Consider the following 14406-nt stretch of genomic DNA (forward strand, 5'->3'; position numbering starts at 1 on the left):
CTCCCGGGGCCGGGGCGTGCCAGCCCCCGGCCCATCCCCCCCCCCGGCAGGTTTGGTGGGACAGCCCAGCGCCGGGCAGGGGAGGGGAGGCATCCTGGTGACAGGCAGGTCCTGTGGAGGGACAGAATGCCCAGAGCCGGGAGGATCCCCGGGGCCGGATGGCGCGGTGGGAAGCGCATGGGTGACGGCCCGCGGCTCGGCTGATAAGCGGTGCTCGGCCTTGGCACTGGCCCCCGCCTTCCCGGCCGCTCGGAGCTGCCCCCGGCCCGGCCCCTGCGAACGGCGCTCCCGCTCCCACACCTGTGCAAACATCCGCCCGCCGGCCGGGAAAACGGCCCCTTTGTGCCCGGCTTGGCACCGGTGCCCCAGCCTCGCCGTCAGCTGCGGCCCCGGCCTGGCCATTGTTCCCGTGGGCCCGGCACCCCCGCCGCCCAGCTCCTGGGCAGACGACTCCCATTCACAGCGGTGGCGCCCCTGCAGCTGTCTAGGCGGGTGGAGCGGCCGTGGCTCGAGTTATGGGCTGTGCTCCTGGCACATCCTGGACAGACAGCTCAGGAAGCGCAAGCCAGAGCAGCCTGGCTGGGGGCTTCAGAGCCAGCTGGCCACTGCGCCCGACGGTGGCTCTCCCTCACTGTCCTCTGCGTGGCTTCGTGGGCCACGAGGGGAGCGAGCCCGGCCCTGCCATGCCCCGTGGCTCCCCGTCCAGGGCGGACAGAGCAGGGTCTGCCTACCAGGTGGTATAGCCTGGCAGCGAGAGGCCTGCCGGCCGGGCCACTGCCCATCACCACGCTGCGTCCACGCCAGACCGGCACCTCTGGCTGGATGCGTGGGACAGACTTGAAAATAGGGCGTCTGGACCACTGGGATGGGCCATCTGCTGTGTTTCCTCTGTGGAGCCAGGGCAGGGGGGCAGGTTCCCGGGGGGGAGTGGCCACTGCTGCGTGTGGACCCGCCGGGAGGGCTGTAGGTGTCACAGGGGTGGCCCGAGCATCCTCAGCATCCAGGCTTGGCCGCTGTTTGCTGGACGAGTGAATGAATCAGTTGGCGTGCCCCTAAAGCGGTTCTGTCCGTGGCCCGCAGGACAGCGGGTGCATCAGTGGCCACAGCAAAGTCCCACAGACTGAGTGCCTTAAAAGAACTGCGTTCTCTCATGGATCTGGAGACCAGAAGTCCGAGATCAAGGGGTTGCAGGGCAGGCTCCCTCCGAAAGCTCTGGGGGAGGGTCCTTCCCACCTCTTCCAGCTTCTGGGGCCCCCAAGTGCTCCTGGGTTTGTGGCCGCACCTTCTGTCTCTTATCAGGACACTGGTCAGTGGGTGCCGGGCCCACCCAGGGAGCCCAGGACCATCTCCTCTCCAGATCATTAACCCAGCTGCATCAACAACGACCCTTTTTTCAAATAGGCTTGTGTTCTGAGGGCCTGGGTGGGCATGGATTTGGGTGGACACCCTTCAGCCCAGGACAGCACCGTCCCAGGTGGACATCACGAGAATGTCTCTCCCCTCACCGAGCCTCAGTTTCCAGGCTGAGGGTCCCCTCCGCTCCCGCTACCCCAGGTGGGGACGCCTGACTTGGGTGTGAGAGCTCCCCGCTCACCCCGAGTGTGGCGCCCCATGCCTGGCTGCCGAGGTGTTGGGGAGGATTTAAGACTTTTTTCTTTGCCCTTGGAACAAAATGCGTTTGTTTGTGTTAAAGTTTGAGTGGAGGGGAGAGCAGTTTTTGCAAACACGGGCTCCTCTGTTTAGTGCCCGGGGGTCTCTCAAATCAGGAGGCTGCCGGGCTCTGTTTACCCCCTGCATCTAAATTTAGAATTTAGAGTGGAAAGGCTAGAAGCCGCCCCTGCATTCAGCCACCATTTAAAACAAGAGTCTGGCTCCTTAGCTGTTGGCTCCAGAAGGTTCTGGCTCTCCAGGCTGGACTGCATCCTGGCAGAGTGAGGCCGAAGGGGTCTGGGGGCCGAGCGGGGGTTCTGGGTGAGGACAGGGCCTCCCAGATATTCACATGCAAGGCCTGTCGGCACCGCCCAGTGGGTGGAACCAGGGTCAGGACCTCATCTGGAGCTGGGGAAACCGAAGCCCTGTGGGCCCGGAGGGTGATGGGCCAGGCCCCCAGCCCTTCAAGGCTTTTCCTCTGCTTGACTCCATGCAAAGCCCAGGGGTGCTATGCAGCTAAGAACAGAGGGTCTCCAGGACCCCGGGCTGCCACCTGCCCCGATCCCATCCTGCACCTGTTGACAGTTGTGTATGGGGCTGAGACCGTGGGCTCTGGGAGCCCAGCCAGAGAAGGGCCTTTACGACTGGGTTTTGCAGGATGAGTAGGGGTCCACAGGGCAGGTCTGCCTCTCTGTACTTAACTGCCCACTGAGGGACCCCCTGGGGCGATTTTCTTACATGGACTCAGCAGGCCCAGTGAGGGGGGTGTTCAGCTCTTGTCATCCCAGGTAAGAACTTTCCAGCTTCAGCTCGAGGGAGAGAAACATGGTCAGCGTCAGGAACACAGTGAAACAGGAAGCAGTGGGGTGAAACGGGCGGGAGCGTGGTGTGGAGCCATCCTGTTCCGCTGCTGACCTGCTGACCGGACCTGGGCAGGTTACCCAGCCTCCCTGGGTATAAGCTGGGTGCCTATTTTCGTGAGCTGGGGAGGGTTGTCAGTGAGGACACAGAGAGCCCGGGGTATCTGGCGCCCAACGAGGATGCAGCAAAGGCTGGCTGTGAATTTTAGGGGCTGTTACTGGCCACGGTCCTCTTGGCAGCGCCCCCAGGCTGGCCGACAGGCAGTGACCCCCCCCCCAGCCACCTAATTCACACTCGAGTGTTCGTGGCTGCCGCGGCCCAGTCACAGCCCTTAGCCCTGCTGGTGCCCAGGGTCCAGCTCTGCCCCGGCCGGCTCCCGGCCTCTAACACCTTAACTCACAGAGCGGCCCCTCTTCGCACGCGCGTGTGCACGTGTGCGCGCCCATGTGTGTTGGCTCTTCCTGGCCCCCAGGGACCCGTGTTTCCCGCCAGGCCGGCAGTGGGGCGCAGAGGGGTGGGCGCGCTGTGCAGCTGCGCTGGGGCCAGGGCAGGGCATGTGACCGCTCCGTGCCTTGGTTTCCCCATCTGTAAAATGGGAGGCGGCAGGTCTACCTCCGAGGGCTGGCGTGGGGCTCCCTGAGGGGACCACGATCCCAGGAAGGTAGCGGCTCTTTCCGTTGCTTCCAAGACATTCCTTGGAGGACTGGGGCCTCTTGGCCGGGCTGGTCCTGGGCACCAGGCACATCCCAGCAGTCCCGCTCTGTGCTGGGCACTGGGGCACAGCAGGGGGTCAGCTGCCCGGGGGTCTCGCTCTCGGAGGCTTGGTCGTGGTCATTCGTGGTCCACACGCTGTGATTTCCACGGGAGTCAGCGAGGGCCCCCTGAGGAGGACACATCGGAGCTGAGCCCTCGAGGCAGAGTCTCCTGCGTGAGGGGCCACGAGCCTGGCCATGCTGTGGGGTGGGCGCGGCCTGGGCAGGGCCCGGGGTGTCCACAGCATCCCGCCAGGCGCTGTGTGAAGCTCCTGAGGGCCCCTCCTGAGGAGAGAGAAAGGTCTTGACCCCGTCCCCACAGTCTGCAGCCTTTCCCCGAGAGCGCAGCGGCCAGGGCGCCGAGGTCTCCATAGGGAGAATATGCGCTCACGCAAGGAGCAGCTCTGGGCCCGCGTGCGCTTCTGTTCGCTTATTGAGTTTTTCTTTTCTGAAAGGAAGCGGGCTTGTTTGGGGGTCTGTGTTTGCTTTTGTTTTTACCCACAGTTTGCAAGTCTGGCAGGGTTGTCCCCTCCGCCCTCACGTGCCGGCCTCTGTCCCCTTCACGGTGTCCCCTGCAAGCCCGGCCGGGGTCTCCTGGGGCAGCCCCACGATCGCCAGAGCTGGGGGCCGGGACCGCTGCTCCCACCCTTTGCTGTCCTGAGGCCGTCCTGCCAGCCGCCCAGCCTCCCCTCTGTCCGCACCTCTTCTCCCCCGAGATGCCCTCTCCCTGGCTCCGTCCTTCCAGCCTCCTCTGGGCAGGCTGGTGGCCCGAGGCTGGGCGAGCCCCAGACCCCTCAGCGCGGCAGCCTCTGGCCCTGGGCTTGTCCTCCGGCTGTCCCGCCAAGGAGCCTGGGGATGAGCAGGCCTCGGTTTGGTTGCCAGCTCCGTCACTTAGCAGTGGTGAGACCCCCCCCCCCCCCCCCCGCTCCCAGCCTCCTCTGGGCAGGCTGGTGGCCCGAGGCTGGGCGAGCCCCAGACCCCTCAGCGCGGCAGCCTCTGGCCCTGGGCTTGTCCTCCGGCTGTCCCGCCAAGGAGCCTGGGGATGAGCAGGCCTCGGTTTGGTTGCCAGCTCCGTCACTTAGCAGTGGTGAGACCCCCCCCCGGCCTCAGTTTCCCCCTCTGGCAGATGGTCCCGAACTCACAGCGTGGTCACGAGTTTGCCAAACGGAGGTGCCCTCCCCCTGGCGCGAGCCCCTAGTGTCCACGTTGGCGCCGTCCTCACTCCCACTCCTGGCTGCCCATCCCCTCTGGATAGATGGCCACGGCCTGCAGAGTGGCTGCAGGCTGACCGCGTCCCCTGTGGAGCTGGGCTCCTGGGCTGGCCTTCCCGCTTCCCCCGGAGGCCGGCGTCCAGGAGGAAATAAAATGACACCAGCGCCAGCTTCTCGTGACACAAAGTGCTGGGGGGACTGGCAGGTCCTCTCGTGCCTCCTGTCCTTGGAGGAGAGACTCGGGGGACGGGGGACGCACCCTAGGCTCAGCCCCCCCCGCTGAGCTGTCTCCCCGAGTCTGTGCCCGGGGGAAGTGCAGCTCCGCATTCCGGATCGCCTGCCATGGGGGGCGAGTTCCGAGCACGCAGGCTATAAAACGGCCCATTCCTGAGCTGCTTGTGTCTGTGAATTCAGGAAAAGCAAACAGCTCTGCGGGGATGGGCTGTTTCCTCAAAGAGCTGAAAGGATGTCGTTAACTTGACAAAGAAGGTCTGTGGCAGAGTCTGAGAAGCCAGGAGTGTGCCCTGCACCGGCAGGGTGGGGGACACCTGGCCGGGGCTCCCCTGGCTTCTTCCTGCTGCCCGCCATTGGAGTCCCAGCACCTCCCAGCCGGGCGGCGAGGACATGGGGTCCCTCCTCCAGCGCTCTTGTCCGAGAAGGGAGGTGGCCTTGGGTGTCCCCACCCGCTGGCCTGGCCGCACCGCTGGGCCGACCCCTTTCCTCCTCCCACCTACATCAGTTTCCCAGTTGTCTTGGATTTTTTCTTTTTTTTTTTTTGCTTTAATTTTGATAATTAGAAGGTTGTATTATGTGTTATTTGTCTCGAGGCCCGAGTTTTCTGGCACCGCTTAAAATTTGCCCCCCTGGCGTGAGGGCCACACTCAGGTCCATCTCAGAGGTCACCCTGCCCCCGCCTCCCTGCATGGCTGCCGTTGTCGAACTTGGAGTCTCAGGACCCCTTGACGCCCTTATCAGTGACTGAAGACCCCAGAAAGCTTTTGTTTACGGGGCTCACGTCTGTCAATACCGCATTAGAAGATAAAAGTTAGAAATTTAAAAATAGACCCACTGTATGTTTATGCATAAATAAATAATTCGATGAGAACCACTTTCCGGAAGACACTGGATGCAGCGTCTTGGGCGCCCCACCCCATCTGCAGCCCTGATGTGCCTTTGCTCTGTGCACCCAGGTGCTGAGAGGCAGCTGCCGCCCAGGCCTCACATGAGGGGCGCAGACCCTCTGGGGGCTGCTGGCGGGGCGCTGCAGGTTCCCCTGGCCCCCTTATCTGCCTGCTGGCCATCAGCCTTGCCCAAGGCCTCAGGCTGGCCTGCTCCACCCTGCAGGTACTGGGCCGGGCTCCAGGTGTGCACTGCCTGTGCGTGCATGTGAGGCGCTGGGCCTGGAGGGAGGTGGGCTTGACGTGGGCACCGGCCCCTCTTTATGTGACCCTGCGCCACGTGTGGTACGTACACATGCGTGTGCCTCGGCACTGCCTTAACGTGTCTCAGCATGCGTGTGCAGCTCCCTGTCTCCGTGTCAGGCCATCTGTGTGTGTGCACACGTGCACGGGCAGCACATTGGAAGCGGGTGTGGACATGTGTCTGAGGGACGGTGACGTTGCCAGGAAGTGCTCCGTGTGGCGGTCACGGGAGCCGGGACCACGAACAGTCGCGTGGTGGGTGTTGGGCGGGCGGGAACGTGCGCCCGTGCTGCTCCCAGGTTGTGCTCTTTGGTGTAACCCGGGCTCCCGCACTGCGGTCCTTCCCGCTGCCTGGACTCTTGGTCACTCCTGCTTCCTGAGGACCTCTCGCCTCTGCCCCGGGGCTTCTGAGCTGTCCTGTGTGCCTGTCCCTGTCCGCGTGGACACGTGTGCGGGCCCCAAGGACCCTGCTCTAGAAGCCGCCGCCTCCCGCCTGGGCCTTGTTCAGTGGAATCTATGAAACTGGCCTCCCCAGGCCCTGCTCCCCGCCAGTCTCAGGGGGCAGGGGGGTCTCATGGAGGCTCCGTGCAGAACTTCCCGAGCTGCCAGAGGCCATCCTCACTTGGCCTGGGCTGGGGGCCCTGGAAGGGGGAAGCCGGGCTGCCCAGCACAGGGCTGGCGAGACCACGGGTTGAGTGCGTGTGCTGACGGGATGAGCAGGGACTCTGGGCGCCCCGGTCCCCCTGCCAGGCGCAGAGCTGGCTCCTCAAGCACCCGGACCCTGGCGTGGACAGGTGTGGGCCGCGTGGCCGGCACAGCCAGGGTGGGCTCTGAGTCCCTGCGGGATGGCGTTGTCGGGCTCACGCCGGAGGCCCCGCCGGGGAGCGAGCCTCAGATGCCAACAGAGGCAAGCGTACGGTGGGGGTGGGGTGGAAGCCGCCCCTCAGTCCCGCCGTCCCGGCACACGCCCCAGACGGACAGCCCCCCGTGTAGACGGAGGCTCAAGCTGCATCTGATTCCCTCCGAGCAGTGGGCAGACGCAGCATCTGGTGCCTGGGGTGGCGTCAGGAAGTGGCATGTCACCGTGGCCGGGCTCTCTGGGGAGGGTGGGCCTCTGTGGGAGCTTCCGGCTTCCTGGGGGCCGGAGCACAGCGACATCGGTGGCCCGGTTGGCAGGCCTCCTGGGGACGGGGCAGGGGGTGGCTATCCCCCGTCGGCGCTGAGCGCCCGTGTGTACGCTGGGGCTTGCTTCCTTTGCAGCGTTAGCCTGGGGGACCCAGACCCTGCGGGCTCGAGCACCGTGCTCTCAGCCGCCCGGCCTCTCGGTGCTGGGCTCTCTCGCTGGCCTCTTGCGCAGCGGCAGGTCTCGGATGGAGCGCGGGGCTCAGGCTGGACGGACGGACGCCTGCCCTGAGGTTCTGGGGCTTGCGTGCCAACCGCTGTCCCTCGTCCTTGCAGGTGACGGTCACCACCATCGGCTATGGGGACAAGGTGCCCCAGACGTGGGTCGGGAAGACCATCGCCTCCTGCTTCTCCGTCTTTGCCATCTCCTTCTTTGCGCTTCCGGCGGTAGGTGCTCCGTGTTGGGGGGCCTTTCCACAGTTCCTCAGCCTCCTCCGGGTTCTGGGGCTGGCAGGGGGGCCCTGTGAGCAGACCGCCCTCAGGGGGCGCATTCAGGCCCCAGCTCGCCTGCCTCAGAGCCTCTGGAGGCCGCCGCCTTCCTGTTCCCGGCCCCCGGTGGGTCCTTTGCAAGTGTGGGCGGCGGCGATCACCGGGCCTTTCGTGGCAAATAGTGGGGTGCAGGCTGGCTCATTCGGCCACTGGGGCTAGCGGTGAGGCGCCCATGGTGGCTGCCACAGAACCGCAGAGGGGCAAGCCGTGAGGGAGGGCGCGGTCCTGCACTGTGGCCTAGGGCGGCTTTGACCCCTGTCCTTCCTGGAGACCGTAGACCATGGGCGTTAAAATCTTCTAGTCCACTCTGTGTGTATGTAGGTGCCTGGTAGGTGTGTGACCACACCGTGTGTGTGTATGCACTGTATGTGCACGTGTTATACATCATGCAGTCTGTGTCTGTGTGTACGTACTGTGTGTATGCATCATGCACAGTGCTCCCTGTGTATTTGTGTGCGTATGTATTGTCTATGCACGTGTCACATAGGTATACGTACCGCATGCATTCGTATGTGCTCGTGCATGTGTGTCACATATGTGTGTTCTCTGTGTGTGGTAGTCCTTAATGCACTGCGTGTGCGTATTGCGGGTACGTCTGTCCGTGCACGTGTGTGTCACGTGGCTGTGGTATAGTGTGTGTGTGTATGTATGTACACATAGAGCGTGTGTATACGTGTATGGCTTGATCCCCTCTGTGGACAGGGAGCTCCCCCTGGTGAGCCGGCCCTTTCCATCCCGTTAGCAATCCTGGGGGGGGTGGGGGCAGCAGTGGGTCCTGCTTGGGTGGGGCTGGGCCGGAGGCCCCGACCTCATCCGTAGGGCCCGCGGCGCCAAGCAGGCCACCAGTGCCCAGCCTGTCTCTCCACGCCCCCGTCTGCAGGATGTGAGCCCTGGTCTCTGTCCCTTGCAGGGGATTCTCGGCTCCGGTTTTGCCCTGAAGGTCCAGCAGAAGCAGAGGCAGAAACACTTCAACCGGCAGATCCCGGCAGCAGCCTCGCTCATCCAGGTGACGGCAGCCGCCGCCGCGGCCTCGTTGCCGTCGTGTGGGGGTCAGTGTGCCCAGCTCAGTGTCGCCCGGGCAAGTACGAGCCGTGTCTCGTCTGGGAACGGCTCTCAGCCCTGAGCTGACCCGGCCCCCAGGGCCGCCGAGACCCTCTCCTGTGGACCCTCCTGAACACGGAAGGGCCGCGATCCGTGCCACAGACGTGCCCACCTGTTGTAACTCGGGTCCTGGGAACCGTCGGGTGATGCCGATGGGGTGGGGGCACAGGAGCCTGGGAGCCCACCTTCCTCCATCCTGTGGGCCAGGCCGGGGGACTAGAAGGTGGCCTGGCCAGTCCCGGATTTGGTCAGTCCGGTGGGCCCTTGGCCTCCAGCTGCAGCGGCCGCCTGGTGTCTGTCTTCTCTCTCCTCTGTGGCCAGCCCCCGACTCTGCAAGGGAGGACTTGGAGGGAAGAGTAAGGGGTCCTCAGGTGGCTGTTCCCCCCCCAGGGTCAGGGGTCAGGGCCTGCTTGTGCAGTATTGATGTTTCTGGGCCCCTCCCAGCACCCACGGGGCTCAGTCCTCCCGGCCGATAGGAGGTGAGGACCGGTGACCCAACGGCACGGGCCGCGCTCTGGACTGACGGGCCAGCTTCACTTTCTGAAGGCCCGGTTGCTGCCCCTACAGGGCCCGGGGCTCACGGTGCCGGGCCTTGGGGGCGGGGCAGGGGCTGCACCTGCCCTAGGCCCCTCGCTCCCCGCCAGGCTTCTGTGATGAGGCTGTCCCAGAGGCTCCCAGCCCGAGAGCAGTGGGAGAGGAAGATTCCAGAGGCGGGCGAGCAGGCAGGTGGCCCCGAGCCCCTGGACACTGGGCTCCGGGACCCCAGGCTCCTGGAACAGCCTGGAGGACTGGGCGGCCCTCTCAGTGCCAAGCAAGGCTCGGGCACAGGGACCCCTGGAGGCTCGTGTTCCGAGGGTGTCGGCCGGCGGCCGCCCGGGGCTGAGGAGAAGGCAGAGTGGGCACGGGGCTACGGGAGGGGTGGCCGGGCAGGGTTGTCACCGCGTGCCAGCGTCAGCGTGGCTGCGGTGCACAGCCTGGACCCCTCCGGGCACCCAGAGCCAAACGGCCCCCGGGGACCGTCTGGGGTCACGCCGGCGACTGCAGCTCAGCCAGGGCCTCTATCCTGTTCCTCGTAAGCCTGTCCGGAACCACTGTCTGGGGCCGGACGCTAATCCCGCACCGGAAGGAAGTGAAGGCAGCAGCCGTAAAGCTGGGGCTCGGCCCCCGCCTCAGGCCTGGCTTTACGGCGCCACAGCCTCCTCTCGGGGAGACCGTAAATCAGGCTGCAAATGGCCTGACCGCAGAGGGGGCGCACTGACTTCCCGTGGGGCGTGTGTGCGGCCTCACACGAGCCTCCCAGGAGGCGGGAGAGGCCTGGAGCGGGGCCTGGAGGAGGGGGCGGGGGAGGGGTTGGCAGGGGGGGTCATGTCCGCTGGGTTCCCGTCGCAGAGGTGGCATCACTGTCCCGGGAGCCCTCCCCGCCCCCCACCCGGCATCTCTCTCCAGCTCCCACGGCCGGCAGTGCCGAGGCCCTCAGGGTGCATCCTCCTACGAGGCTCCTGGCGCCCCCTCCGGCACCCCCACCAGACGTGGCCTCCCCTTGGGTCTCCTTCTCCAGGCCACACCCCGGTGGTAGTTGCCGTGGGCGTCTCTAGAGTGAAGGCCTAAGACCTTCTCCAGGCCATCTGGAGGCCCCAGAAACTGTGGGTCCCTGGGGGCTCTGCCTCCTGGACACTCAGCCCCGCCTCCTGCTGGCCCTGGGGGCCCTGCCCCTCCGCGCCCCCAGTGACCTCTCCCTTGCGGCGTCCCCGAGGAGAGGCTGGCAACCAGGACGGGGGGGGGGGGGGGGGGGGGGGGGGGGGGGGGGGCAGTCACGTGTGAGAAGAGCTGTGGAGGGTTTAAGGAAGAGAGAGGAAGCCTAAAATAAAAGAAATTTTACAAAGTTGAGGTGGGCGCAGACGGACTGGGGCTCACAGGCCCCTGTGGTGGCTGAGCCGCGTGCGACCGTCCATGAGGCTGTGGGCTGCAGAAGGGAACAGGCTCTTGGGGGTGGGGGCGGGCCCTGAGCCTGGGGAAGGGGCTGGTGGGCAGGAAGCCCTGTGGTCTTGCCAGAAGGGGGCCCAGGCGGGAGTGGCGGGCCGCAGCTCCCTGGGAGCCCCCGTCAGGGGCTCTGCGGTGACAGCCACTCCCTTCTGCTGGTTTCAGACGGCGTGGCGGTGCTACGCGGCCGAGAACCCCAACTCTTCCACCTGGAAGATCTATGTCCGGAAGCTGCCCCGCGGCCATGCTCTGCTCTCCCCCAGCCCCAAGCCCAAGAAGTCTGCCATGGTAACCGGCCCCCGCCTGCCACCAGGACGGGGCAGTCGCACACGGGTGGGGAGGCCACGCGGCCACAGCTCATGGCCAGGATTTGACTCTGGCGCTTCAGCCCGGAGCGGCCCATGGCACTGCGGGCACTGGGGGAGTACACCCCGTGCTGAGCTCCTGCCATCCCGGTGTCCCCAGGCTTGGGGGCTTGTAGGCCTGGCCGCTCCAGGACCAGGGCTGTGGGAGGTCCCGAGGGAGTACCCCGGGAACAGGACGGGCTGGATTCCAGCCAGCTGCTGGGAGAAGGCTCTTGAGAGGGCCTTGGTGTCGGGCTTTCCATGCTGGGCCTGGTGGGCCACAGGGGCTGGAGGTGGCATCCTGGCTCAGGGGAGAGGGTCTTGTGGTCATAGGATAAGGGAGCTCGGGCAGACTTGAGGCAAGAGTCTCGTGAGCGAAGGGTGTGGCCCGCCCTGACAGAGCTCTCCTTCCTGGCCCGCGCCCACGCCATCCTTGGAGAGCCGCAGTCTCCCAGGTTCTGGCTGCCTCTGGAGCCCTTGCACCTGCTATTTCCTCTGCCAGAAGGTTCTCCCAGATCCCAGCATGGCCTGCTCCCTCCAGGCCACCTCCTCAGGGAAGCCTCGGCTGGCCTCAGTCTGTCTGCCCGCCCTGCCCCGCTCTAACTCCCCGCTGGTCACGGCCCTCGTTACCACCTGCCCTGGGGTATTCCTGTGTATTTATCTGTTTGCTAGTTTCCTGTCCGCCTGCCCCCCAGGCTGTGAGCTCCCAGGGCAGCCACTGGGCAGAGCCCCTCTGGCAGCATCACACGCTGCAGCCCACTCTGCCTGTGTGCGAGGGCGCTGGCATGGGCCCTGGCAGGTGCCCCGAGGGTGGTCTGGGGCCAGCAGACGGCCTGGCAGAGGACGCCCAGGAACTGACGGTTTTATTGTCCGGCTTTTTTAGGTAAGGAAAAAAAAGTTCAAACTGGACAAGGACAACGGGGTGAGCCCGGGAGAGAGGGTGCTGACGGTCCCGCACATCACTTGCGACCCCACGTCGGAGGAGCGGAGGCCTGAACACTTCTCGGTGGACGGCTGCGACGGTTCTGGTGAGAAACCTTCGCACAGGGTGAGGGGTGGGGACAGGGCCACGCTCAGCTCTGACCCAGGGCTGCTGGGGCCTCTGGGGTGTCCGGACGCCCCCTTCTCACCCTAGCACTTGCTCTTGTCCTGTGGACAGCTGGTATTGTCATGTCTGCTCCCGCTGGCCCACTGTCACCCGCGGACGTTCTCCTCTGTTCTGGGCTTCTGGGAGCCAGGCCCTGCCTCGCTCGTGCTGTGTGGCTGGCGCCCCAGGTCTGGCAGAGAGGAGGTGGCCCGTCGTACACGTCGACCCCCATTCCAGGTGGAGTGGGGCTGGGGGTCCTGAGCCAGCACCGTGTGTGTCTGTAGCTCTGCCCGCCTCGACGCTCTGCGCCTTTGTTCTCTGTCACTTCTGTGTCCATGCCTCCCCTCTTGGACCTCTTCCCGGGACCCCCAGAGTGTTCCCGCCTCTGCCAGAACGTTTCAGCTTACTGGTGGTTGCAAGGGTGGTGTCACTGTCTCAAGCATGGCAGAGGGTGGTGAGTTCACGTTGTGCTCGTGGGTGGCTGGCGCCCCGTCCGCCTGGTGCTGGCTTTGTGGGCAGCCGACCCGTGATGTACCCTCCCGCATCTGGTCACTGCTGGCAGAAGGGCAGAAAGTGTTCTGGAAAGGAGCCACGGCCTCTCCGTGCTCCCAAGGCTGCCTGTGGATGTCCTCTCTGGGAGCTGGGCTGCCCGGGGCCTCATCACACACCGTCGGGATTCTGGCCCGGCCGCCTCGCCCACGGGCCCCTGGGTCGCGTTGCCTGCCTGCCCGCTGGAGTGGGTACAAAGGACAATTGTGACAACGGCTCCGGATTTGGGGCAGGACCATTGTCGCAGTGCAGATGGGGGCTTTCTGCAAATGCTAATGCGCAGGTTGGGCGCGGGGAGGAGCGTCGCTCGCTGGTGGCTGAATACGGAGCAGCCCGAAACGATGCGTCCATTCAGCCTGCTTGGCGTTACGAAGTCCTCAGCGATGTCTGCGGAATGTTAATGAGATACAAGTGCCGGGGGAAGTCGGGCGCCCTTTGTGGAATGCTCCCGCACGGAGGGGTTTATTCTTTCCTGCCAACGCGATAAGTCAGCCCAGCCCAGAGCCACCGGATTTCTGGAGCCTGAGCTGTCGGCCTGGGTCCCGTGGGTTACCTGACACTCCTGAACCCTCCTCACCCGGAGGCTCTCAAGAGCCCTGGTGTGGGCAAAGGGGCGCTAATCCCGGGGCCAGATGCCATCACTGGGAAAGGCCTGCAGGCCCAGCTCCCACGCACTGGGGCGCGAACAGCCGTGCTGAATTCCACTGCCACGCCAGTCCCAGGCCTTGAACCTGAACCTCAAGGATGGGGCGTGCTGGACAAAATCATCTCTGTCCCAGCACGCGGTACCTGCCCGTGCCCCCGCCTGCCCCCCTGCCCATGGCACCTACCAGCCCAGGGTATCCCCTGCCCACGGCAGTGCCCACCCGCACACCTCTCCCCCACCTCAGTGATTTCTCTCTGTGTCTCAGGCTCGCAGCTTCTCTGGGCTCCTGTCCTGCGACCCTCAGGCCCCGTGTCCCAGGCAGACCTGCTCCCCTTCATTCGTGGGTTCTGGAGCCTTGTCTCAGCCGCTCTGATTTCCGGGTGGATGCCCGTCTTCAGGGAAGATCTTGTGAGCGGTGACAGGTGGCCAGTGCGGCCCGGGTCCCTCCTGCACGGCGCCCGCCCCCCTGCAGGTTCCGGTCACGCGGTTGCTTGCGCCATCCTAACTCACCAGGGACTGTTCGCGCTCCTTGCCATCCAGGGAGGAAGAAAGGTGACAGCAGGAGGGCAGAGTGTGTGGGCCTCTGAGGGATGAGTACCTGGCTTGAGCCCGGCAGGTCCGGGAAGGCTTCTAGGAAGAGGTGACATCAGGGCTGAGTGGAGCTGGCCGGGAGGGCGAGGAAAGGCCAGCGAATGGCAGGAGCATCTTGGACAGAGGTGTTCGGGGCCCAGCCACACCTCTGCGTGTCTCTGCCAGGTGACCTGGGCATGGCACGTGGTGTCTGCGCTGGGTGGGGAGCTGACGTCACCCTCACATAGATGCCTGCGGGGCTCCTTCACCAGTCTGGCGGCCTCGGGCATGAGTCGTGGCCCGGAGCCAGCAGGCATTGGACGGGGCAGATGGTGGAGGCCACGGGGCAGGAGTGGCCACGGGTCAGCCCTGTGCCCTGCCTGGTTCCCTGGGGTGGCACGCATGGGGCAGCGGGCAGGACTTGGTCAGGGCCCACAGGCGAGACTCGGTGGGGGGCCAGCCCAGGGCCTGCAGCCATGGTGTCGGGGTGCGGGTAGGGGGAGCCGGGAGCCAGCTGGAGGTGGGACCTGCGACCTCAGGGGCTCCCGGGGCGACGGTGGAGC

General features: G+C 65.4%; 1 protein-coding gene across 1 annotated transcript in view; it reads left to right on the forward strand.

Annotated features, from left to right (window-relative positions):
- KCNQ1 (potassium voltage-gated channel subfamily Q member 1) overlaps nucleotides 1-14406 on the forward strand; it is a 359111-nt gene that overhangs the window by 104855 nt on the left and 239850 nt on the right. Inside the window, exons 9-12 of the mRNA XM_007465957.1 lie at nucleotides 7354-7464; nucleotides 8477-8572; nucleotides 10813-10935; nucleotides 11875-12019. Coding sequence (XP_007466019.1) covers nucleotides 7354-7464; nucleotides 8477-8572; nucleotides 10813-10935; nucleotides 11875-12019 — 475 coding nt within the window. The remainder of the gene's footprint in view (nucleotides 1-7353; nucleotides 7465-8476; nucleotides 8573-10812; nucleotides 10936-11874; nucleotides 12020-14406) is intronic.

This window comes from Lipotes vexillifer, unplaced genomic scaffold (genome assembly GCF_000442215.2).
Source record: "Lipotes vexillifer unplaced genomic scaffold, Lipotes_vexillifer_v1.1 scaffold1094, whole genome shotgun sequence".
NCBI lineage: Eukaryota > Metazoa > Chordata > Mammalia > Artiodactyla > Lipotidae > Lipotes > Lipotes vexillifer.